Source organism: Sturnus vulgaris, chromosome 5 (assembly GCF_052056855.1).
Source record: "Sturnus vulgaris isolate bStuVul1 chromosome 5, bStuVul1.hap1, whole genome shotgun sequence".
NCBI classification, from domain to species: domain Eukaryota; kingdom Metazoa; phylum Chordata; class Aves; order Passeriformes; family Sturnidae; genus Sturnus; species Sturnus vulgaris.
In genome coordinates, this window is record NC_142247.1 from 63,146,077 (window position 1) to 63,173,436 (window position 27,360).

The 27,360-nt window shown below is 37.7% G+C and overlaps 1 protein-coding gene across 12 annotated transcripts in view; it reads right to left on the bottom strand.

Annotated features, from left to right (window-relative positions):
- Positions 1-27,360, bottom strand: part of MAGI2 (membrane associated guanylate kinase, WW and PDZ domain containing 2) — a 703,759-nt gene that overhangs the window by 92,178 nt on the left and 584,221 nt on the right. For 11 of the 12 annotated variants that reach the window (XM_088165869.1, XM_088165868.1, XM_088165870.1 and 8 more), the window contains one exon: positions 25,394-26,029. The exons of the other annotated variant lie outside the window; for it this stretch is intronic. In XM_088165869.1, coding sequence (XP_088021995.1) covers positions 25,394-26,029 — 636 coding nt within the window. The remainder of the gene's footprint in view (positions 1-25,393; positions 26,030-27,360) is intronic. 12 annotated transcript variants of the gene reach the window in all.

Consider the following 27,360-nt stretch of genomic DNA (forward strand, 5'->3'; position numbering starts at 1 on the left):
TGCTACAGAAGCAACAATCTCTAAAGGTAACAAACCTTGGGACTAATAGTAAATCCATTCTTCTGATTTAATTTCATCTGTTACACCTTGAGGTCATGTAAGATGAGATAATCTCTCACCTCTGTCAAAGACTAAGTGCTAGGCTAAAGCAGTGAAGGCCTAGTTCCATTAAGCAAACTTTACATCTTTTACATATTTCTTGATAATTTTAATGCTGTCTCACATAAGATCTACACCCACAGCTGAACTAAACAACCATTTCCCCACCTAAGTAAAACTGACTTTTAAAGAATATATGGCATTATCAATTATTCAAAATGAGACTGATCATGGATAATTGTTGTGCACCAAACATATAGAATTATCACTGATATTTAAACACATGCAACAAATCCTGCAAATTCAACAATTCAAGAGAATACTGCATATGTAGCACACTCCAAGTGTAAAAGGAACTTCACATGAAGAGACATAAAAGCAAAATGCATTTTCTTGGGTGTGCTGCACCCCTCCTTCTAATTTTCACTTTTAAATAGTACTCCGCATGAATACAGGAACAAATCCTCTACATGTAGAGGATTAAAAATCTCACCTGAAGAATATGCCTTAATGCATATTCAGTGTCCACTCTACAGTGCTGGCTGTCTGCAGCCACATCCACAGCAGGCAATGAGCAGAAGTGGATTTTTATTTAGTTGGACCTCACTTCACACCACATTTTCCCTTGACTTTCTGGTGCTCTTCACATGCTGTATGAGCATTCCCCACCAGGGACAGTGAGATGCCACCTGAATGACAGCTGCCAGCAGTCTGGCATCAGTTCCTATACAGATACTGATTTATCAACAGTGCTGAAATTTGTTCTCCAAGAAATGCAGCTTTCTTGTGACTACTAGTACAATAAAATGCTGTCCAACCTTCTGATCAACTCACATCTAACTAGAAACATATACTGGATAAGCTCTTACAACCTCATTCCATCTCCATATTTCTGCTTCTCCCTCCCCAAACTTCCAGCCCCCCTGCTGTCCAACTTGCAATGTCTTCATAAAAACTTGAGTAGCTGAATATTATATACATTTACATAGAAACGCTCCTCACCTCCATGTCCACATACATATTTAAAATTTGAAATAATAAAAGTCAGCTTAGATCCACCTAAAAATACTTCATGCAGTCTGTTACCATGAGTGGCTTTTGGCTCACCCATGTGCCTGACAGCCACCCCTTCTCACAATAACCTCACCACAAGCTGTAGCTCCTATTTTGAAGATTCTGTACCTTTTTTATTAGCACCCCTTGTACTAGCACCCACAGCCAATCTGCACCAATTTCAGAAAGGAGAGTGGAGCTTCTGGCTTTTGTTAAAGAGCAACCATCACCATTCAGCCAGGTGCTAGCAGGAGAATACATGTAAGCATGCAACAATAAAAATACATGACCTCATATACTTCTGCACAATTAGTTTTGTGAATATAATGATTTGTTATTCAAGGTTGGCTGTTTAAACTATAATAAGGTACAGTAGCTGGTGGCCAACACATATGAACATTTTAATTATTTAATTTCACAAAAATAAGCTGAGGTACGGTGACAATCACGCTTTCTAAAAATGAGAATTACATTTTCTCATAAAGCAGTGCTATAAAAATTCCTTCTGGGATTGCTTTTTAAATTGTATTTACCACCTTCCAAACTGCTCTTCCCTGGAAATCAGAGCTGTGATGGTTTCTATGTTGTAACTTAACTAAAAAACACCATGAACTGAAAACAGATTTTGGATTCAAATATATTAGGAAGAAAAAACTTTTTTTTCCTTTTTTTTTTCAGATCAAGGCAAATTCCAGCTTCAGTTAACTGTACTTCTCCTTTTTGATGAAGATGTCCTGTAACAAAAGACAAATCACATCATACTCATTGTATCTACTCCTTATATCCAAGGTTAAGTATGCTTTTGTAGTAAAATATTCTTATAGATATTATGTGCCTTACACTTCCACAAGAATTTATTGTTGAAAATTTAGTTTTCTAAAAGCAGCTTATCTGGCAGAACTTAGAGCACTTACAAGACAGAGTTCTGATCTGTTTCCTTTTCAGTTGTTTTTTCTTTTTTTCTCCAGTAAAAATCATGAATTTGGCAAATTCCGTAATGTCAGTAATACAAAACCAGCCCTTGGTTATTAGTCTGCTCCCATGGGGATGATTTTTGCTTCATTTCCGCATTCATTATTCTCACTTTTCCTGGAAAAGTTCTTCACACCTTGTAGAATCATAAGTAACTAACATGGCTATTCTAAGTCACAGGACTTTTAATGATGTTCACCTCTGTGGCAGATGTGAACGGATAATTAAACTGGGAACAGTTTGATTTCTGCAGTGATGGTGTGTGCTGCAGGGAGGAACTCAACATCATCAAACACAAAGCCTTTTAATCTAAAGCAACGTTCAGGGTAAGTCAAAATCCCTCCACATCACTTGTCACACTTTCACTTTTAATGGGTGAAAGCCCAGTAGCTTTCACTGGGCTTCTTGGGAGGTTTCTTTTTTTTTTGTCTTTAATATCCTTGTTGCATATGGCTTCCTGAGCAAAGCTGTCTTGAACACTGAACAGACCTTCCTCTTTCCTAGACGCTTGGAAGTCACTGAACAGATGGCTGATGAGCACTCCCAGAGCATTAACTGACTCCATGGGCATCTTATCAACATCCATGTGACAACACTTCAAGCAGAAGTTTTCCTTTCTAGAAAAGTTACTGTATAAATTTACTCTAAGAGTAGATTTTTTTCCCCTGTGCTTTTTTTCTTTCTCTCACTGGAATTCTTGAGATGTCTATCAGTTGTCTACATGGGCCCGATTTCCAAAGGTATCAAATACTCATTAACTTCAAATGGATGTGACAGGGGAGAACACTGAGAGCTCAGACTCAGGTGTTCCCCTTTAGCAGGGTTCAGGGAACTGTTCCTTACCATTCACATTACACCTGGTTTCTCCCTCTCTATGTTTACCTGTTGTTGAGCTATGTTAGATGTGATCAGATTGGGTACCCAGAACTAATGCTACCATTGAGCTAACTCATTAAGATTTAAAATATCCTACAGCTAAAATTCTGAAAATACTTGTGGGAGAGGTAATTTTTTGTGTGTATATAGAACAAATACATAACATTAATTCCATAACTCTTCAAATATTTTCCCCTTTTAAGAAACATGATCAATGAGAAGTAGTACATTAAATTAATTTATATCCTGTAGTAAACAAAATCTAAAAGGAGACAAAGAATGAAAATAAATGAAAACAATACTTATGAAATCAAGCAGGTGATAAAAAGTTTCAGTTGATCATGTCACATTTAAAGTATCAGATGATGTATAGGGAATGGCAGTTAGTAATTCCATTTCTAATAAAATCAATCTTTATTACATAATATTTTTTCAAAGGTTCATCTTTTTTGAACAGCTCTAAATATTGAGCTCTTACTCTAGCAACAACAAAAAGTTGATTTACCTTGAAATAAAGAGTAGATGTAAGAAGACTGGGAGCTCTAGCTCTTCAAGCATAGTTAGCTAGTCCTGCTGTCAGCTGTCCTTCAGAGTGATGGTGCCATGCTGTGGAGGATCCATTTGGTCTTTAGCTGGGATGGCACCTGATGCAATGGGCCAAAAATCAACCCATCCCACATCAGAGTGAGATGAATGACCCAATAACTTTGATCAGGCCACAACACTTCAAATGTTTAGAGCTAGTGGCTTTTCTCTTGCAGCAGGCTGCACACAAGCAGCAATGGCAATAACTGATACAGCACTGTGTTGAACGAGGATGAAGGCTGGTTACAGTCATCAGCTGTTGTATCAAATGCAGGTTCACATTAATAACACTGAGAAATACTTCTGTCTTCTTTATGGCTATATACATATGCTCAGATGTTACTAAACCCAGCTTTTCCTGAAAAAAGATTCACGATGGTATAAACTGATTCTCAGTAGTTGCTTGTGCTGGCATTTTGCTTTATGCTCCACTACTCGACTGCCCCTGATCTCAACCCAAGTGAAACTGCAACAGAAGTAGTGCTCCAGTTTAAATCATCACTGTTTTCACTCTTTGGCCTACTACACATATGAAAAGTGATCCCAAATAATGAATACCTTCCTGTCTACAGACAATTTATGAAGGTATGGGCAAAAAGCAGGGACTGTTCAAAAGGTCAGCTAGCTCTTTACCCCACTGGGGTGCCACCCTGTCTAGCTTATCTCTACTCCAGATGACTTGGGGGCATCATGAGTCCAAGTCTTTATTTCAGCTCTTCAGAGATTCAGAATACTTGACATGTTGCATAAAGTGTGAGACACAAGTTTATCAGAAATGATGTGGAGGTAGAGGAGGACCTTAGGGAAATGTAGCTGGTCTCATCCTACTGAAGCTGCTGAGGCGAGTGGCTCTGGTGATGACACGATCGGCTGTGGAGTGCTCCAGTGAGGGGAGCTCTCTGAACTTGGGAAGCTCAGAGGAGAGACAACAGCAGCCTACAGCTCATGCCACAGCAGCTCACAGGACCAGGAGCAATGGGCCAAGCCTTCCTCCAAAGCATAAAAGAAGCCTGTAGGGATCTCTAGGGGCCAGGAGCACCATCAGCAGGGTGGGCACACAGGGCGTGGTGTGGCACCAAGGGCATGATGTATCAGTCTGGTGGCAGCCAGCACAGCAGGGCACACAGGAAAGGTGCTGAAACCTGCCAGATACAGGAAGAAAGACATGGCCTCTCTAGCTGTGCACCCACCATGAGCTGCCCAGGTGGAGCTCCAGTGGGAGCACGCTGCCATCCTGGTGCCAGGATTTGCACTGCCCTTGTGCCAGGACTGCTGGCACAGTGAGGAGCTCCTGTGCTCAGTGACACCTCTGGGAGGAAGCGAGTAATCAGGGAGAGTGTAAGAGTATCAGACTACTGGAATCTCAGAATATTCTGGGTTGGAACAGACCTACAGGGATGACTGAGTCCAGCTCTTAAGTGAATGGATTGAGCCCATGACCTTGGTGTTATTAGTACTGCGCTCTAAGCTTCATTTTCTGTCTGCCCTGGGACAGGCTCCCCAGATAGACCAGGCACATGACAGACAGAATTTGTTATCCTCTCCCCCTGGCTGAACACAGTGCCTTAAAGGATTGGTGGCAGTGCTGACAAGAGCCTGCCCAGTGCATGTGTGCTCTGGGACAGCTTCACCTCCCCAGGTGTCCCCAGGGCATGACAGGTATGAGGCTCTGCAAGTGGAACCAAACATAACAAGAGTGGTGCTTCATCCTGCATGGGTGGGATGCTGTTGTCAAGTTGGCCTGCTCCCTGTGCCAAAGCTGCCTTCCAAAACAGACATGGGTCATTGTCACAGGAACCCCCCTTCTGAAGGGAACAGAAGGGCCAATATGCAGCCCAGACCCACTTCTCATGGAAGCCTGTTGCTCCCTGCAGCCTTGGTCAAAGATACAAAGAGAAAGCTTCCTACCCTGACACAGCCCTATTATTCATTTCTCAGGTAGGCAGTGGTTACAGGGAAATCAAGAGAGACTTCAGGGCCTTGGGATGAGTGGGTAAGGGATCAGAAGCACAGGTAGTGTTCTCCTCTATTTTTACAGTTGTGGAAGATTACGACAGAAGAAATGGGAAGAACCATCAGATCAATCCTTGGCTCTGAGCCTGGTGCCACCAGCACAAGTGTGGGTTTTGGTTTTTTGATTGTGGGTTAGTTTAGAGAACACCAGGACTTCAGGAAACAGATAGGGTACAGCTGTCTCATAGTGGGGAATCTATGCACAGGAGTTAACAGGAATCTATGCACAGGAGTTAACAGGACTCACTGAAAGAGATTTAAACCAGATTTGAAAGGGGTAAGGCATAAAACCAGGCTTGCTAGAGGTAACCCTGAGGCTGCATGTCACTGTTTGAGGGACAGTGTGCTAGCAATGTCCTCTGGTCTGCTGTCTCAGTGGAGGATGGAGATCCATGCAGCAGCAGAGACATGAGGGTTACTGATGTGCTAGAAACCATGAAAGCAGCTGGCAATGGTCACACATGAATTAGGGCTTCTCCCCACAGAAAGGTGGCAGGATCAATAGCCCAGCTGGAGAATGTCCACACCCCTGCACACAGCACAGGCAACAAACAGGAAGAGCTGGAAGCACAGGTCTTGGTACCTCAGGAAAGCTATGATACAGCTGCCATCAGAAAGGTGGTGGGATGGCTCCCATGACTGGACTGCTGCACTAGATGACTATAAACTCTTCAGAAGACACAGGCAGGGAATGAGAGGTGGTGGGACAGTTCTGTATGTTAGGGGCTGTCTTGATTGTCTGGAGCTTAGTGATGTGATGACAGGGTTGAATGTTTAAGAATCAGGGGAACGGCCAACTAGACAGAAAACATGGTGGGAGTCTTTTGTAGACCACCCAACCAGGATGAATAGGCCCATGAAATATTCTATAAGCAGCTAGGAGAAGTCTTACAGTCACCAGCATCCTGGCTTGTATCAGCAATAGTGTGGCCAGCAGGGCCAGGGCAGTGACCTTCCCCTCTACTCAGCAATGGTGAGACCCCACCTTGAATCAATTTTGGACCTCTCAGGACAAGAAAGATATTGAGGTGCTCGAATGGGTCCAGAGAAGGGCTTGCACAAAGCCAGTGAAGGATCTGGAGCCCAAGTCTGATGAGGAGCAGCTGAGGAGCTGGAGGTGTTTAACCTGGAGAAAGGGAGGTTCAGGGGGACCTTTTTGCTCTACACATTGCAGGTAGGAGGCTGTGGTGAAGTGAAGGTTGATCTTTTTTCCCAAGTAACAAGAGATATAACAAGAAAAAAAGTTTCCCAGAGGATGTTTAGATTGTATATTTGGAAAAATTTCTCCACCTAATGGATTGCCAAGCAGTGGAACATGCTGCCCAGAGAGCTGATTGAGTCACTATCCCTGGAGGTATTTAAAAGATATGTAGATGTGGTACTTCAGGACATAGTTTAGTGAGGGACTTTGCAGCTTTGGGTTAATGGCTTGCCTTGATGATCTTAAGGTATTTGCAAATTGAAATCTTTTCATGATTCTGTGATTCTAAGTTTCTATGTTTATAGAGCTGATACAAAAGCTTAAATGACTGTGAGATCAGGCACCATCAATATTCAGCTTTTTAAACATAGGAGCACTTTTTGTACAGTTCCTGTAGTTTCACTGACCTAGCTTGCTTAAGCAACAAATTTTCAGCAATATTCAAATCTTCACAAATAATTAGAAAAAGGATAGCTATTCAAAGTCATGAATGCTAAAAGTATTTGCTGTTCAAGCTAGAACCCTCACCAGTCACCTGAGTGTATCAGAATGTAATCTAAAATACACCAGAGCATCTCAAGCTACCATTAAATTTCACTTTCATGAATAGCAAAGAGTCTCTGTTAGTAAGAATACAGCCATCAGAAAAGGTCAGAAGCTGGCATAGTAATGAGTTAATTTGCATTCTAATGGATATACAGGTATTTATTTTCCTTGGGTGCTACAGCTCTGTGAATTGCTTATCAGTCAGAGATTTAAAATAATTTATGAAACCAGGGAAAAAACCCAACAAGTACCATGTCCTTCTAATTAATCTGGACGTGAGGCAGAGAATTTTTGCATCATATCTAAAACAATGCAGAGGCAAATACAACAGTTAGTGACAGTTTCTGGTGTGTAAATATACTAGACGTTGAAAAATTAATAAAAATCTCAATTTGCGGAGATGAAAAATACATTTTTGGAACAAACTTTGTATGTGGTCAGCAAGAATGAATTATTTTGCAAGGGCAAAGTTAGATGCTAAACACCTATAGAATGTCTCATTTTTACATAAAGTGTCTTCTCTTTTCAGACACCAATTACCAGAATTTCCTTGCTGATAGCAAACTCTGTTATGTGAAGGACAATCATGGCTTGGAATAGAGAAAATGCTGTTGCAGAACAGATTTTACTGGAACCACTTGACCTGGAGTAGAAAAAGTTATCTTACGGAATTGAGGAAGAGCTTTGTCTCTTTTTATGACAGAAGTTTCTACTAAAAGTTCAAATCCTTAGCTTCATATCCTGGTTTTTGATTTGGAGATGCAGGTAGTATTGGATGAACTGTTATTTTCCTCTCTGAAGTCTAAGAATATGTATTTTTATATAAATACTAAGCCAATTACCAAAGTCTGTATGCATAGGTAGTCATACACGATGAGCAAGACATCTCAGGAGTTTGCTCACAGGTTGCTGATTTAATAAACATTTTGAAAAGGTCAAGGGTATAGTTTTGTACGGAGATGAAAAAGAACCTTTAGTTTGGCTGAAGGGAAATTTTCCCTGAAGAATCTCCAGGTTTTCTCATGTGTGTTGTCCAATGACTGCTGCTAAAGACAGTGCCACTGGTTCTCTCACCAGACTAGCAATTACACTCTTGACTGTACTGCTCTAATGCTGTGAGAACTGGTAATGAAAGCAATGCCTTGTCTCGGGCAAAAAACATATTGTTGAATGCAACTCTTCCTGAGCAGAGCAAACCCAGCAAGGTGAAAAGCCTGGTATGTGTCATACACACAGAACCAGCAACATCATTTGGAATATAAATTGAGATTTGAGACCCCTGACAGCTTGTGGCTGTTGCTTCTAGAAAGGTCTTCAAGTGCTGCCATACCCATAACGACTTTGTATGCTTGCTAAGAACACGTCTGACAACTCAGCCTGGTTTTAGTGAAAGCTAATTTAAACCTCAAGAACTTTTCAGGAATACTGCATCATATTTTCAGAGCTCTCTGACAGTCAGAAACTCTGCCTAAAACTCTCCTGCTCTTTCATGTGTTTAGATTCTGCTCCCATTTAAGCTTTAACACTTTCTAAGCCAAATAAAGAAATCTCACATTGCATTATAGTATGCCACGTTGATGAATATCAAGGCACGTTCCAAATATTTTCTGTTAAAATGTAGATGGCGCATAAGTTGTTTTAATACAGCGTCCTAAAGTCCTCTTCCTGAAAATACATTCACTAAATGTATTCAGCAAGTGTGGGGGAAAAACATACAATAATAAATCCATTCTTTTGCTTGCATGTGCATCCTCCTAGTGTTGCCAACTGTGACAAAAGGACCTTCAGTGGGAAGTGAGATGGAAATTCACGGGTATCTCAACAGAATAGGATGCCTATATGTCAGCAGTTAAATAAAGTCCCCACCAGTTATAACAGACACACAAGCACATATTCCAGATTTAGATATTGATATTCAGACAAGTAAATTTTCATGTCATAGTCTGTGAACTAGGAACTTAAGACAGATGCAGAAACACAGGTCTAGTATCCAGGGTGCCATACCTAATGTTATTCAGAAATCTGTCCTAGATTGGCAGATATGACATAGACTCTATGGAAGACTTCAGAGCTTCAGTTGTCGTTCTTACTTTGCCATTCCAGTGAAGATTTCTTGGTATGGCAGTGCATCTCAGATGGCCCTGTTTGTTGCTAATGAGCTCAGAGTCTCCCTCCTCCTGATTTCGTTGAGATTTGGGAGCACTGGACAAAAGTTCATCATAAAGCAACAAGTAAGTGTAATTAATGAGACTTAACCTCCTGGCTTCCTCTGACTGCTTGTCATTATTAAATTACACAGTAGTAACTTCAGTATTTTGTGTTTAATATGCATCAAGCTGTCTGCATGGTTCTAAGTTTTATTAATTTGCTTTTGAAATCTGTTCTGTGGAAATGGGAAGTGTCAGGAGCTCAGGTGTTACTTATAATAGACTCATTTTCATACCACATGGTGGAATGACAAACACTGAATGACAATATAATAAAAAGGTTATCATGCCACGGCCACAGTGGTGAAAGCTGGGATAAGCAATAGCATGATTCTTTGATGCTTTGGATCCAGATATTATTCAAAGGAGTAATTAATTTCCAATTTCCTGCTCTTTCACACCAGCTTAGCAGATGAGTTTATTTCTGGCTACAGGGCTTCAGGTATAACAGACAAACAGTTGGAGACTGTGAAAGAGAAGACCAGCTGAAGAAGCAAAACTTATCACAAGACCAAGGTTTACATGGTTAAGTCTTAGATGTGAAAATACAACATTTAGTGTTGAAAAGCAGAATATTTAGCAAGGGATGTTAATGGAAGGCCCATGTACAAAGGGTAACAAAACAGTGAAAAGAACAGCTATGTTCTAAATGTGCAGTTCCCTGGTTGAGCCTCCAGATAGGATGCTTTGCTTTGAGCTACTGAAGATTTGATATTGTCCACTATGACATGTACCTAGTAGAGATAAATGTCTTTGCTTTCCCATTCCCATTCCCATTCAGGAGGTAATTCTCAGTATACAACTTGTTTATCAAGAACAAAACTGAATTAGTAAAAGCTGTACTGATCATTTTAGTATTTTAAATTATACTGGTTAAAATGACATGAAGTTCAAATGGTAAACCATAAGACCACAGGAGCCTGAAAGAAAAAATGTGAGAGTAATAATGATCGATGGGCAGGATATTATTACAGTACAGAATAGTGAAGAGTATAAAGCATGATAAATTGATCAAGATGACCTGGCTTGCAAAAAAACCCATTAAGAAATGCAATTTTTTATGAATTCCTGAAAGTCTGGAGTTGAGCAATTAACATAAAGAACAGCTGTGTCCTGAAGTCTAGTGAGAGAGGAACAGTATTGATGTGAATTTTATGATGTTTAGATTATGTGCTGGTCACATGTAGTCCTGCTCAGTACTTTAAAAATTTAATGAACAGAACACTAAAAAATGATGCTGAAAAAGGATCCTGACAAGATAGTTGGGAAGTGATAAGTATTCAATGAATGTATTACAAGGAAAAGGAAGAAAAACTGTGAATAGTTTTTTTCCCTGTGACATTGCTATGTCTCTCAGAGGAACACAAATTGGTTTCAGACTGGAGTTAGATGACATGTCCAACATAATGGAAATAAGCCCCTCAATACTGAGAAAATTGGAACACTACATAAACATGACAAGTTAAACAGAGGAAATTATGGTGCTGACAACCGTGAAGCACTTTGTGGACCTTAAAAATTAGCATTTTTAGAAAGACATGCGAGGGTACATTGCATGTATGTCCCTCTTTATTTAAAATCAGAACTTACTGTGTAAGAAAACAATATTGGATGTAGCCTTTGAATCCATAAACTGTCTTCTTCCTCAGTCTACCCTCATACCTCAGTATCCTCATTTGATAACAAGACAAAAACTGAATTTATGCCTGAAGAACATAGCTGGCTGAAGGAATCTGGATGAACAGCACAATTAATCTGTGATGGTCATGATGCTTTCTCCTTGGGTTTCCCCAAAGAACAGATAAATAAAATTACACTAAGGGTAGATCTGTATGCTCTTTGCCCAGTCACCCTACAGGTTTACTGGTGTATAATCCCAATCCGATAGGATTGGAAATGTCTTGAAGAGGAAATTTCCCCTGGTGTTCTATTTTATAAAATTGTATTTTTTAACCTTAACAAGATAATTTAAAGAGTATAATTCATGTCACAGAGATCAACAACAAAAAGTCTACTTCACAGGAAAAGAACGGAGGAGGTTAATTCAAATTAGACCCTGTCCTGGGCTGACTTTTATCAAAGGGGAGCCTTTTATCAAAGGGTGTTTTCATTGGTTAATGGCAATTCTCTAACACCATTTTTGTGTAAAGTAGCTACACTTCCAGAATGTATTGAACAATTAACGGGTAAAAAAACATAGTAAGTCAGATCTCAGATAAAATTTCTATTCATGTTCTAGACAAAATACCTACTGACCATCTAACCTTTAGCAGGATCACCTAATATTTAGCAAGCATAAATATTAGATGTCTCTCATAACATGGAGCCAGAAGTAATTTACCCTGTTATAAGCAGGCCTTTGCTTTTCATACCATCAAAAAGTTTTTGATCTGTAAGGCAACCAACAGTTCTAGATTAAGTTGCTCTACTTCTCAACAGATGTCCTCTTTGGTGAATTTTTTTAAAAGCTTTAAGGCTCATAGGATAGAGAAAACAAATTACAAATCCATTCTAATTAAAAATCTATCTATTTCTATCTACTCAGAAGTTAGTAATTCAGAAATAATTGCTGCAATTTGAAAATAAAATCATTATGCAAGAGAAAACAAAAGAATTGTTTTCGGACTCTCCACAGAACAACTTTTTCCCCGATGAATGTTCTGAAAGTTGTGTGTTCTGCCATATAAAAAGACCTTAAATAGGAGACATGGCAAATACCTATAATTCTCCCTAATCTGGTAAAGCTTATTTACTGTTGAGGCAAATAGTAAAAAAACAAAACCAGTGTGCAAGTAGCTATCACATATTAATGAATAAAAATGGGTAGCTCTGTAGAAACACAAGTGATGATTTTTTATTCGTCCCTTTCCTTGAAGGAACAAGTTAGGAATGTAACTGAATTGCAATTCTATACCAGTAAGCTGCAATAAATGCATTTAAATTTAGTGACAAAAGTATATATGTTATTATACTGCAATTCTTTATCTTTCAGACAACAGAGAGGAGAAAAAAATAAAAAGCTTTTAAGTACTTCAGAATTAATATTCACTCTCTAGAGACTAGGCCTGATCCTCCACCTGAAAAATTTCAGAGGCATTAATTTTTCGTTCCCAAATCTGTGGGTTTTTTTTTTTAAATTTGCAACATTATTTTCAAGAAACAAAATTATTATTTCCATATTATACTGCATTCTAAACCACTATTATTTTTTATTTCTATGATATCTCTGTTTTTTCCCCCAAATATAAATTTCATAGTTTTAAGTTGCAAAAGAGAAAGTGATAGCAGTGTATTTCAATTTGAGTCTCTTTCCTTCTGACTTCATAATTTTATTAATGCATATTATTTTTGTCTTTATCACTCCAAATTTTAGAACTGGTGCAGTAGAACTTTTTTTTTCTGTAAAAATCTCTGAAATCCCTAGATTTATTGTGTGATTTTTGATTTTCATTACTAACTCACAGTTAAATAGCCACAGAAATGATTATCAGTTCAGAAGAAAAAGAAACTTCAGTTCTTAGTTCCAGAATTCAAGCCTTTAATCTGCAAGGCAAAGGATATAGCGAAGTGGTGAAGAAATTACCTTCTATTTTGTGACAATATAGCAGGTTTTGATTTGGTGTTTTCTTCCCACATAAGCTTGATCCCAGGCTGGCCAACGATTTTATCTAGACCTGCCTAGACTTCTTCTTATAACAGCTCCAAAGGCTTGGTTATATATAACACCAAGCAAAAACCCAAACCACTGAGCTTTATCATAATAGAACTAAAATACATATGTTTTCAAATAGGAAAGATGTGAAATCATTAACTGGAAAATGTAAAAATCAAAGAAACTTTGGAACAGCTTACCCTGCTCATGATGTCCCTACATTAGAGGTCCTTGTTTCCAGTGAAATCAGTGACTCCCTGAGTTATAAAAAGCTCTGTATAGTCCCTGCTAGTCCTCAGATTTCCATCCCATTCCATCTGCAGCCCATTTGTCTGTGCTTTGCTCCTCCCAGCAGGTTGCTGGGTTAGGCTGTAGATCTCCAGCTTTCTGCCCTGACCCTTCCTCCACTTGCTCAGAACCCACAGCCACTGGAAATGTCTCTCCATCAGCACCTCGGGAAGGAGGGGTCTGTCTCCACTGCAGGAGGACCTGCCTAACTCAGGCATTTTCCAGAGGAATGAAGGCAGCCTGCACAATTGGAAGAAACCAAAGAGAGTTCTCCATTACACTGCTGTTATCCATGTTGACACAGAGGATGGCTGCAGCTGCTTCAGGTAAATGTTTACTCATGGTGACCACAAATGTCTTTGAAGCAGTTTTACAGCTAATAGACTGATACCCAGAGAGCTGTGGGTCAGGGGCTGTGCCTCCTATCTGCTGAATAAAGGATCACCCAACACAGCTCCTACCAGTACTCTTTGAGTGACCCAAAACATCTTTTCTGAATGTCTAATTCTTCACTAGCTGGTTTCTATCCTTTCAGCTGTTTCAGACTACTTTTCCCAAGCAAAGTCCTTTAATTTTTACAAGCTTTTAATTAACAACTTGCAAGATTCCTCACAGGAAATAAATCCTGAAATTACATGTCTAGTTGTCTGCACAGGAAATGAGATCTATTCTAGGAGTTAGGTAGTAAGGAAACATCTTTCCATCTACCTTGCACTTGGACATTTTGCTAATGAAGAACTGTATGAAAAATCCAATAGGAATCCCATATTTCAGGTCTAAAAAAAGAGAGAAACTTTAGTTAAAAATAAGACATCTACAAGATGCTTGATCTTTGCATAGTATATGGAAGTGCCACAATTTTGAAGTAAATTGGAAAAAAATGGAAAAATAAGATGGACGTACAAGTATGAAGAAGCAGGGAAAGACAATCTGGAACAGGACCTAATTGATTTTCTTAGCATTAATAAAAAGTGCAATAAAATAGTTTACCAATGGCATCTTACTAAGAAAAACAAAACCAAAAACTTTAGTTTTAAGAAGTTTTGCTGAACTGGCTTTTTTCATTGTGATGTTATGCTCAGGTGATTATACATAATGATTACTTTTACAAGTTTGGGTGGCATTCCTTACTCTGTCTCAGGAATTAATTTGCAATGACTGGATACAAACACTCCCTGTTTGCTGATGCTTAGTTTATTAAGCATTCCATACTGCTCTTTATCAGTAATGTCGTATCTATTCAGTGACATGGACCAAACTCCCTGCCAACTGCAAAGTTTATCAGTATTGATTTTATGTTTTCTACAAGATTTTCAAAGAAAGTGCATAAGAGCTTTTCCTAGAGATAGTTCATTAAAAATAAATTCCCTCACTGATTTCCTACTTATAATTATGTTAAAAGATTGATAAGTGAAGCAATTATTCAATCCAATGTAAGCCATACTAATTTTACTTGTTTCCATTTGCAGGTAAGGAGTGGAGTTGTTGCAAGTAAAGACTTATAAAAGTCCATTATATAAAAACTATTAAAGTATCAATAAGACTATTAATATATATTTAATATGCAATATGTTATGTAGTGTACATTTCTAACTTCACTTTTATAAAGAAATTCAGACTGATTTCTATTAGTAGCATGAATGGATTCCAGATTTGGCCTTAGTGGATGAGATAGCTTTCAGCTTTTGTGGTAATGCGGGGGTTTTTAAATAACTTTGATTATTACCTATGCTTGCCTCTGGTGTGTGGGCAGGACTCATCCCATATTCAATATGGTATAATAAGGAGATGAGATTAAAAAAGCTTCTCTTTCTCTCTGAGAAGTACTGTGGAAGAAATTTAAGATCCAGATGGTGATTTGTTCAATCAGAGACCCTCTCTTTTAGCACCCTGGATCCAAGATTGGGAAATATGGAGAACCATAGAATATTCTAAGTGTTTAGCCTGGAAGGGACAGTTGGAGTTCAGCTGGGCCAATCTCTTGCTCAAAGCAAGGCTAAGTTCAAAGAATGGGCTGACATTCAAGTATGACAGCTTCTCTGACTTGCCAAACACAGGAAAATGGAGCTAGAATGACCAGCAATAAACATGCAGATTGAGGAAGGACTGGGTAAAACATGGAAAAAGCTAGTGAAGACTGGCAGAAACTGGATGGAGCTGGTTGTCTTTAACTCTGCAATATTTGTTGGTTCTCACTGGCCACAGAACAAAGCCCTGTGGACTTTCCCCAGAATTCTCTCTGGGCTGCTCTAGGGCCTTCTATCGATGCAATCATCCTGCATTTTGGCTAAATAGCTGAATCATCTGCCAGAATCTTTCAATTTTCACTAAGTACTTCCCCATGTTTATTCCAGAGAACACGAGATGTTAAATCATGTGAGGCTTAAGGGTGATGAAAAAGGGAAGCTGTGTTTCCTGATACACTATTCCACTAGGATCATATTTACAGCTCCTCAACTGGTCATTCTTTTTTTTCCCCTTAAGGAACAGATTAACGTGGCTTTTGCTGTATTTCAGAGATATGATAGTGATTATGTTGCAGTAGAGAGGCACTGCTTGGCCCCAGATGCCTAAAATAAATATATTTATTGAGAACAAATTAAAGTACATAAGTTACACAGGGGTTGTAAGAGAAAGATATTGACTTTATATTAATGAATGAATTTAGTGAAACTACTAAAATATAGATAATACTGTGGTATTTCCATCATCAGGAATCCTTTCCTATGATGTGAAATATTCCCTGAAGTATTACTTAATAATTTTAAAAAATTCTTTAAGAAAAATGGCATTATTATTAATATTATTATTACTACTACTATTACTCTTATCATCATCACTTATCAACTTAAAATATTAGCAAATTTTCTGCTATGAAAAAACCTAATTATATAAATGGAAATGAACTGATAAAAAATTGATATAAAGATCATTAAAATATGTTCTCATTCAAAGATTTTGCATCTGTGCTGGTATTCATACATACAGAGTATTTTTCTAATTATCTGAGAATATTTAGAAGTGCTCAATCTTAGAACACATGAAATACAATTAAAAATGCTTACATTATAGAAAAAATAGTCTAAAAAGTCTATTGAGTATAATTTGCATCCATTTGAAATATACATTGAAAATAAGGTGACCCGGGATTGTGTGTTAAGAGTGTGCCTTCTTTTAGCCTATGGTAACAAAAGGTACCAAACAAACAAAAGTCAAGATTTTTTCATTTACCAAACAGGAACACTGCACAGTATGTTTCTTCTGTGCTGAAATACAGTTCCAACTTATGAAAAATTTGGCTTTGGAAAGCAATTTATTTCCTTTGGAAATCTGTTTGGACATACTTGGGAATCAACCTCCAGAATCTGTGCCTGGCAGCTTTGGCTTCCATGTCCTTTTATTTCAACTGTAAACTGAAGGTGGCACAAAAAAGAGGTATGTGCCCTGGTGCTGCTTTTGATTGTGTTTGAATCATGACTCACCCAAAGGCTTCCTGAGAAGGCCGTGTTGTATTTAATAAACGTTATAATCTTGGTTTATAAAAAAATAAAAATAAATGTTGAGCATGAATCATAGAGGGCAAGTATAGCCATTGTTAAAGCCTTCCTTCCCTTCTTAAGAATGTAAATGAAAATTGCTGAAAGAATTGTACAAGGATTGATACCTCATTTAGAAGACTAATTTAGTTGCTGCATTTTTACTGGATATGCAAATCATAGAGGTCAAGAGAGTTTTGTGGTTTAGGGAGTGCCTGAAAAGCACACTTTCCCATCTCCCCAGTGCTGTGTCTCAAGTCTGTAGCACAATAGATAATGTAGTCACTTGTTTCATAGTGTATTAGCTTACTTTATTACTATAAAATATTGCACTATTTTACAAATCACCACATCACAACGTCTACACAATGTACTTCGACAACAGATTTGGAAGCCCAACAAATGCTGTTTAATAGGACATTACATTTTACTGAACCAACAAAAACATTGTTCTACACATTCAGACTAAACTTTAGACATGCCTCAGTACACAAGCACAGGTTGTATGGTACTTTTTTAGAGTTCAGCTCTGTAGTTCTCCATCCTTAGGCTGAGATCTCCCAAATCTCCTCTGAAGAAGGTGAGATACACTCAGAAACTAGACTGTGGGTGATTGGGAAAAAAACCCCAAGTTTCTTCATGCCTCAATATTGCAGCAGGCTCTCCCACATACCATGCTGGGGAGGTATCTGGCTCCAAAAGATGTCATCTTTCACTGAGATGCACAGTCCAAGACAATACCATTAAGTTTTCTTGTAATACTGCTTGCAAATGCAGAGGAGAAACTTCTCTGGCCTGGCCAGATTCCAAGGTAGACATGCCAAAAAGTCTGTTTTCTCAAGCAAACTGTTCTTCATTCATTCACTAATACCAGTAAGACTGAAACCAGTCTGCAGTACTGCCAGTGAGCTCCTGGGCTCTAGCAGTGGCGTGGGCTGTAGCCATCAGACAATAATGTGCCCTGTACTTCTCAGGAGAGACAAGCAGGTGCCTGTCCTGAAGGCAGAGTTCCTGCAGCTCTGCACAAATCCTGTGTGCACAGTCTTTGCAGTCCTAACAACTCTAATGTCTGACTACTCACTGTTTGTAGCCTCTTGGGTATAAGAGGTGGCAGAATTGCCACTGGAGCAAAGGTAGTTATCTCTTGATGGCATGCAATGATGACAATATATGGCTATTCACTTGTGTTCTTTTTTGCTAAAAGATTTTCTACAGGGACTTACTTCTCCAGTGTGCAAACTAATTCCTCCCCATGTCAGCAAGAGTTAGGCACACGTATCCCTAGGAGAAGTGTCCCCAAGTTTTAATAGAAGCACTGTTCAAATTTCACACAGACTATATAAGCCTTATAAGCTTATATGACCATATAAGCGTTAGAGAACAGTTTCAGCAGTGATAAAAGCAATTTTGAAACAAAATGCTTTCTAATAGTCGTTAAAAAGCTTCTGTTTAATATACGTAAAAAGGGTTTATCTAATGCTTTGCAAAATTACCCACAAATGTACCACACAGTGCACAAACATTAATAAGAAAGAAGCAGCAAAACCATAGCACTACCACTTTGAAACACAATGCATTAATACTATTTCCAGTAATACAGTGTAAGAACTACTAACTATTATTAATGTCTATTTTTTCAGGAATCCATATTCATTAAGGACATCCATGGTTTCTTTATCTTTTATTCAGAAATATGGAAGCAATTGCACACTGTTTTACTGCTAATCAGAGCAAGAAAAAATATGAAAGTTTCATTAGTGCAAAACTTGGGATAATGTTCTCCTGCCCTAACTCCTCCTGTTCATATTTGTCATTTCCTGTGTTACTGAAAGATTACAATTTCTCTCAGTAAAAAAATTTAGATTGAATCTCTTCATAAACCAGGCTCTATATGCAATAAATTATTTTCTGTTTACCTGCTATAATGTGTAATATTTATTGAAATTGATTTTATACCAGATAATTGCAACAAGATGCTTAAAAAGTATTTCAAGTGAATCCAAAGCATAAAACAGTCTCAATGTGTAGGGCAAAAGGATGTAAATAATTAGAAGGTTACTAGGAGAGTACATAGCTCACAGTTAAAAATATGATACTCTGCAAGGTGAACACACCTTGTAAAAATGAGGTAGGAAAGCGGTGCTTCAGGAATTTTGTTAATGTAACAGCAACTTTTTTTTTTGCAAGTAAACAGTATTTTCTAAAAATCTTTCAAAAATTTTATTTCTGGAATTAACAAAGGAAAGACAACTGTCCTTCTCACTAGGCTGTTAGGAAACTATTTTGCACAAAATACTGATTTCTATGTAGGGACGGCAGGAAGGAACAAGTGTCCAAGACATCTAACAGAAAAGTCAGTGAAATGGACGTTATAGCATGACTCACAATATTTCTGATCATTAAATGTTTTTGGCTTTGCTAGCTAAAAACGGCAACAAAAAAGAGCATAAAAAATGGAAACAACTCAAAAGCCAGCATGAGAAGAATATGTTTACAGAGAAATCATGCTGAGGAAACTGTTGAATTTATGATGTCATAAAAAAAGCTCATAATTTTGAGATGGAAAGGAAAAAGGTCAGCTGTGAACCTTTGTTTTCCATCGTCTTTAAAGCAGATGGATCCAGGAGCAACAGAGCACTTAGATGGTTGGCAAGGCAAAATGGTGTGACAAATTGGAAAGAGAAAATTGTAAGAGGATGCCATCAGCAGCATGTTGGACAGAAGGCAGTTATGTCTCCAATTTCTAGGTACCAATGGATGAAGTGGTACACATTGAATGGGTCAGGGGTTCAGCACTAGGTTCAGGTGCACATTCCCTTTGTGTGATCAAATGTCCCCTAAGATCACAAACAAGAGAGATATGTGACATTTAAGAATACAGGAGGCTAAAAATGCTGCTATTGCCAAATATCCCTCTCAACATTAAGACTACTTTCAGGAAATAGGAGGAAATGGATCAGGGGCAAATGTACAGTTGAAGTAAGCATCTGGAGAGGAGAAAGTGTATCAGGAAACAGGAGAGATATGAGACCTTGTCTGTCCCAAAATCTCCTCGCAGGAACAAGGAAAGAAGCAGAACTTTTGTGAACTTTGTGAACTGTTAATTTACAGTACTCAGAGGAAGCAACTAAACCAAGACTGGGTTCCTTTAGGTAGTGACTGGAAAGGAAAAATTTGCCAATGACTCAGGGATGTAAAACAGTAGAGACAGTAGAATGATGGGAAACCTCTGTAAGTCGCAAATCAAAAACCTACAACATACTTCCAAGAATTTCTTTAAATCCTCAGGACTGTTGACTAGAAAGTCCTGAACTGGGGATGAGCAAGCCATGAGATACAGGGTCTCCAGTTTGCAACAGGTACTCTGTTAATATTGTGAATAAAGAACTGCAGAATGAGAATAAAAACCACAGAGATCTCAGTGGTGGGATGAGCTCATGGAACAAAGAGATCAGAATTTCCTGGGCCAGACTAGCAGGGTGACAGTGCTGCCTCAGCTTTATCTTGTGCAGATAAAGTCTTTTCCAAAAGACAACAACCTGGAGATAAAGAAGCATGAGCTTTTGTGACCAGATGAATTGAGACACATAGCAATCCTGGCAAAAATAAAACAAACAAATAAACAAAAAAACCCAAAAACACAAAACAAAAAAAATCTCACCTCCATGGGAGAAAGGCAAACCTGGCAAATTTGAAATAAGTCCATGGAAAGGGTACTGAAAATGGAGGGCTCTTTCCACTGAAGTCTGCTTATTTTCAGGGATTAGTGTTTTTCACTAGAATATTCAGAGGTTTTTTTGGTGAAATTTCTGCCTGTTTTTAAAATTGCTAATGCTGTGTGTGATTTACTGGTATCTGGTGGTTAGTGGTTTTAAGGAGCTGCACACTTCTACTAAGATTTATACAATATCTGAGAAAGATAATTTGCCTTTCTTTTATGCACACAATTTACAAGTAGGTAGTTAAATTCTCCCTCCTCATCTTGACTGTGTGTGCATTGCATGTGGCCCTCACTATTTCCATGCCATGTCACAGTGACTCTGGCTGCTGCCAGTCATCCCACACCAGGACTGGGCTGACAATTCAACAGAGTCAACAGTGTGTCAGCTCTCTGGCTCAATTTCGTACCAACATTCTCAGTTTCTCAGAGCCAGTTTGGATTCTACCATTCTCTTATGCTAGGATTATAAAATAGCCACCTGATGTAGGAATTTTGTCAGCCTCCCACTATTTGCATTTAATGTTTCACTCTTAACACCTGCTATGAGTTGCCATAACTTCATGAATCAGTTCTGGGCTGTCTGCAGGTTTCCTTAACAACAGCATTTCAGACACAGTCTTGATGGGTCTAGATTTGAATCTATCACTTCTTTTTTAGACAGGAAAAAAAGGTCTTTTAGAAGACCACTTCTGGAGCTGTCTATATGTTAATATATTTCAAAGGTACTTTCCAAAAGAGATGGCGTATGTCAAATACTTGGATAACTCAATTAGTAGAACATGCCAAACCTAGTTTTTGAAGTCCTCATTACTGAATATTTTGCTCTACATAAATTTGCTACATACCACTTCAAACACTAAGTGCTGTTTTTCAGTAGTACTGGACTAATTCAGAATTTATGCTCTATCTACATTTAGAAAGACTGATTTTTGAGAGCTCTTCCACAGTATTTCAGCAACCTATACTCACTAAAATCTACATCGATTGCAGAAGCTGAGAATAAAGTGTAAAGCCTGAAGCAAAGCTGGAAAGAAGTAAATCTCTAACGTCTTTGGGTGCTATTTCTTTTCTTTTATATTAATTTTTTTTCTTCTTTTTTTTTTCTCCTCTTTTTTTCCTCCCCCTATTTTTTGCAACACTTTTCTAACTTTTCCATTAATTTTAGTTTTTGTTTTTCAGTACAAACACATCTGTCAGCTCATAGTAATCAATGGAAACAATATGGCTGTTCAGCAAAAAGAGATGTACAGATACTGAACTATTATGGTGCATCTACTTAGCTAGGAACTTGTCCAATAAACAAGAAAAAGACAGTAAAATGTCTAGCCAGTGCTAGAGAGATGCTTTCCTTCGATAGAAAATTATATTATTTCCATTACTATTTTTTTAACAAGCAGATACATTGCGACTTCTGCTTTAGAAATCTTAAAACCAGTACACTATGAGTTGTGGGACTTCCTCCAGCTGGACTGTAACCCATGACAAGTCTCAGAGAGATTTTAGTGGCCTCTTTAAATGTGAGTACTGCTATTCCCTCCATCCTTTTGAAACATGCAGACCTGTCCTTCTCCTGCATACTCTGGCTCTTGACCTTTTAAGCTTAAGGGACAACAGTTTTTAAAATGCATTCATACTATGTGCATCCAAGGGAGTATTTTTTCCAAATGAGATAGTTCTTCCTATAGTGACAACAAATCTCAGTCAATGTCAATCTGGTTTTTGTCTGCAATGTAGATTAAGATTGCTGGATGAGAAAGAAATTAAGTCACTTACAGAAATGGATTCGCCACAATTAGGTGTGCAGTCAGGCCATATTCATATCAGAGACAAAAACATTACAAGGCAACACACAACCCTATGCAAAACATAGCCTTCCTCCACAGGCAGGAACAGCCCTTTGGTCTTAATCTTAAAAATGAGACATTAAAGACAGGATGTATAGGGTAATGATGGAAAAGGATGGCATAATTCAAGTGTCATTACACATCAAAGTTAATAAAATGAAAATTGGATCCATGAGTAATGAGAAAGTATGCTTTGCTTTACTGGTGACTAAAGATTTTAGAATCAAAGAAAGTTACTCTAAGTATTTTTTTGTATTCAGATTATCTCACATGACCAAATCTTATCACCTATTTATTATTCATAACATGTTGGATAGACATATACACCTAAATCAGTCATCCTCTACTCCTTTTACAATCAGTCAAGCAGCAAATATAGTTTTAAGGTACACCTAGATATACCTGACTTATTTGAAACATCTAGAGTGGAATTACATGAATTACATCATAGAAAAACCTATTTCTGCCCAGGGACTATAAAAAGAGACATGACAACTAACACAGACATAATAACTCGCATTATAAGTGTATATTTAGTCACACAGATTTCCTTTTCCTACGAATAGAGGAAAAAAAAAAAGAAACAAAGATCTGGTTTTAATCTTAAAACAGTTATCATATTTGTGTTAAGATATGATTTAGCCATCTCTTAGGTGGAGTAGGTTTGATTCATACGCTATTTTTTCAATCCCTCAAACAAGTGAGCTTTTTAAAATTTTAGTTTAATCTCACAATCTTAAGCCATAGTCATTATTTCTGAAAAATTTATGGTACCAAACTTGCATTCGTTCTGTATCATCCCCCTAAGTTTAATGACATTGTAGTCCTTCCAAACATTTGGTTTAGTCTTGGTCATTGTTCTCCCACGAAGGAAACACACTCTCTTTGTCTTTGCATTCTCTAAAGCAACCAATCACTTCATCCCCCAACAAGGGTTAAATGTTAAATGTGTTGTTTGGACCTAGTATGTCACGTCAGCTGAGCCAGGGATGTTTGGCCTGAGCTGAGAGGAGATGGTGTAAACTTACAGTGCTTTTATCGAGCCGTGAGCTCACTGCAGTATCTCCTACCTGCCACAGAGATGTGTAGAAAATAACCACAGCTCGGTTAATGTACCAGAACTTGTTAAACTGTCATGCTGATCAATGTTAAACTATCATGTTTTGATCATGAATCAATGATCTAAGAAGAAATTCTGAAGAGAGAGCAATTATCCTCAAGGGCTTGAGTATGTAGCTGCTTCAAGTTTTTTTTTTTCTATTGTCCTGCACTGATTGGTGAAATATCTATTTTGTTGTCTATTATTACAGGCTTGTTCAGCATACTGCATTTCATACTCCACTTTTCTCTGAAGACTGGTGTTCTAAATTGTTTTCCTCTAGAGGGTGATTATCTTGCCTTTTTCAAAATAAAATTCCAACTTTTGGGGTTACACTAAGCCTTCTAATCCACTTTATGCTCTTTTTTGGTTATGAAATTCTCCCTAATTTGTCAGCTTCTTAATAAAAAAATGTTGCTTACTCCATTGTTCAAGATTCTTAATGGCCATTAAGGAGAACCAGATTTAAAACCAATGAATACACCTTCTCTGCAACCATTAATTTTCTCCAAGTTCATATACTATAGTGACTCCAATTTAATTATCACCTCATTTGGTTTCATTCCAAAGAAATATCAGATTCCGTCTCTTGTAAATAATTTTTTATATATATACAAGAAAAATACTTTATTGACTATGTGCCTTTATTGACTATGAATCATCTATAATCACCTTATGTTTGTTACTTCTGCAATTAGATATAATGTTAATACATTCCTTATTCTAAGACTTTTAGGTATTCTAATGATAAACATTTGGCATATGCAAACACTAGAGCTTCACTTCCCAATTTCTATTCTTCAGAAGGTAAGTAGTTAGTATTTTTGCATCTTTGTGCACAGAATTCTTTTCTTTTTAAGCACAGAATGATGTACATTAAGTGACATATGAATGCCTTTAGAGAAACAGATTTTTAATTTCAAAAATCCAGTAATTATTTATTTCAGATAATAAATTAGGATGGATGCTCACCTCTAAAGACCAAAGAAATTTTGTTTGGCTAAAATAAGAAAAGCTGTGAAATAACTTATCCCTGTCAAGTTTTTAACTCTTTTTCTGTTCTTATTGCTTCTTTATGGGTAAGTCTTGACTCTCCCCTTCCAATGGTGAACATTTAAACTTACTGTGTCAGGCTGGTGAGAAAAAAACAAGTCACTAGAAGCTATTTTTTTAAAAATTAGCGAAATATATACCATGGATCTCTGTTATCAGGAAAGAAAATAACCCCAATAACTGTTGCACAAAATTTTTACAATGAATGAGAAGGAGGCAAAATGGCTTAAGAAAACCAGTAACCTTGTAAAGGGCAAATAAATTGCTCTGATTTTGATCTACATTAATGAGTCAATACATACAGCTATACCTAAAGCTTGCAGCACTGCTTTGGGACTACATGAGTTTACTGCAGACACCACACAAACTATTATGGGGTGAAAGGTCTGGAATTGCCCTAGTTTTACTCTTATCCAGAGATGGGACCATTGACACTCAAAACACATAAAGGAATGTACAACAAACTGTAAGATTTTGCCTAGGATACTTAATTACAGACACACTTTTCCAGAACCAATGGTGTTACTTCCCACGACACGGAAATTAATTTCCAATCTAGCAAACAAGGATGTAGTGAGTATATGTATGTCTTATGGTTTAGAACCTTTTACACACATTTTTGTAATTGTACAGACTTTCCAAACTTACCTCCTCTATGGATAATCAAAGAAGTTTCACTTCCAACAGGACATTCTTTAAGTATATCCACTACTTCTGCATGGCTCAGGTTCTGTACATTCTGCTGGTTGATCTCAACAATGAGGTCACCTTCACACAAACCAGGACATCCCTGAATGTCTAGAATTTGCTTCACCCTCTGTCCTGTAGGACTGTCTGCTATAGTGAAGCCAAAGCCCTGGGCCCCTTTCACAATGGTTAAGGTCATGAGTTCAGCTTGGGTGGCCCCAGAAGAAGCCATTGATACATTATCATCATGGGCAGGTGGTGGGAATGTGCTATCAAGCTGACTATCTGCTGGAATGGAGTGCAAGGAGTGTGGTGGTCGATCTGTTACGTCTGGAACAGACTGAGAAGTCCTAGAAATGTATTCCAAATAAGTTTCATAGTTATGTCTTCCATTTACCACTACCGGAGGCCTCTCCATTACTGCAAGGGGTGGCACCATGCTGTTGGCAGGATCTTCAGGATCAAAGGGCAAAGGGTATCCACGACATAGCACCAAGTTGACACTCTGACCAATAGGAACAGACTGGAAGAGTTTGACTACATCTGCGTGAGTATGTCCAAGGACACAAACTTCATTAATATAGACAATCACATCACCTAGAACGAGAAGAACAAACAGTGACAACATGAGACAACTTCAATTGCTGTATATGCAGTGCATTTTTAAAAAAAATGAGAATAGAAGTCTACTTAAAAAATACGATAAATTCAATCAACATACTGACTCATATAGAAGAGACAAAAAAGCAAAGTTTGTCTGGCAGCAAATGTAATACAAAGACACAATGACAATACCAGTTATCTTCTGTGGAAGCTCATGGATGGAAAATTAAGATGAATCCAGACATTCACCTTCTCTAAACATTTCCTCCCTATCTTCCCAACTCCTTTCAGTGCAGTCTCCCTAGATTACTTTTTTTACAAGGTAAAATGGACTATTATTTGGGCAGTATGTTGTCAAGAAATACCATTGTTTGGTGAAGGGTAAAAGAAAAAAAAAAAGTAAGTATTCCTGGACTTAAGAATCAATGAATAGCAATGAAAGACTGTGTATGCATGTGCATAAGGAAATACTTTTTGCATTGATCATGATCTTGACAATTTTCTATTAAATGTGATTACTTGCCAAAAGCCATTCCGAAGTGCTACTGTCATTTCCTATTCTAGGCATGAACTATCTATCTTACATAACACAGAGATGTTTCATGGCATTTTGTTGTAGCCAAAAGGCTCAAGGACAATGACATAACAATTTTTTTTTTGGTAGCTTCAATAGCTTTACATTAGAAAAATCTAGGCAAATATCTGAAAATCAGTTTAATATTTTCACGTAGGCAGCTGGTCAAGTAAAACCAAAGATACTACCTTTACTTTCAAGTCTTGTCTCATGTATAGCAGACCTATCAGTCTGAAAATATGGAAGTAGAATACTTGAAGTCAACAGGCTATTTATGGATCTCCATACTGCCCACGCACCAACCATCTACTGTTACTGAAAAGTTCAGAAATAAGTTCAAGATTCTTCTTGGTGTTAGAATAGATCTATATATTTTTAGCCATATTTTTTTACATACTGTTAAGGTGTATATTAAAATAAAAATGAGTTATCAATGCAAACAATATTTAGAATAGTTTGATGACCCACAGTCAGTTTTCACTTTCATAAAAAAAGTCTGCATCTTTAGAGAAAAAAAACCAAAACTCTAGAAGTTAAAATATTTTTCCAAGTGAAGACTGTCTTATTATGATATAATTAATCACCAGGATACTGTGAGATGTCTACACGGTACACAATTCAAAAACTGACACATAAAGCATTTTAAAGGTATTTGAAAACTCAGCAATAAAATGAGAATGATTTAGGGAGAATGAGGTGGTTTGGGTGGAATTGCTTTAAGTGTATTTATGAAATTATGTCTTTCAAGTAT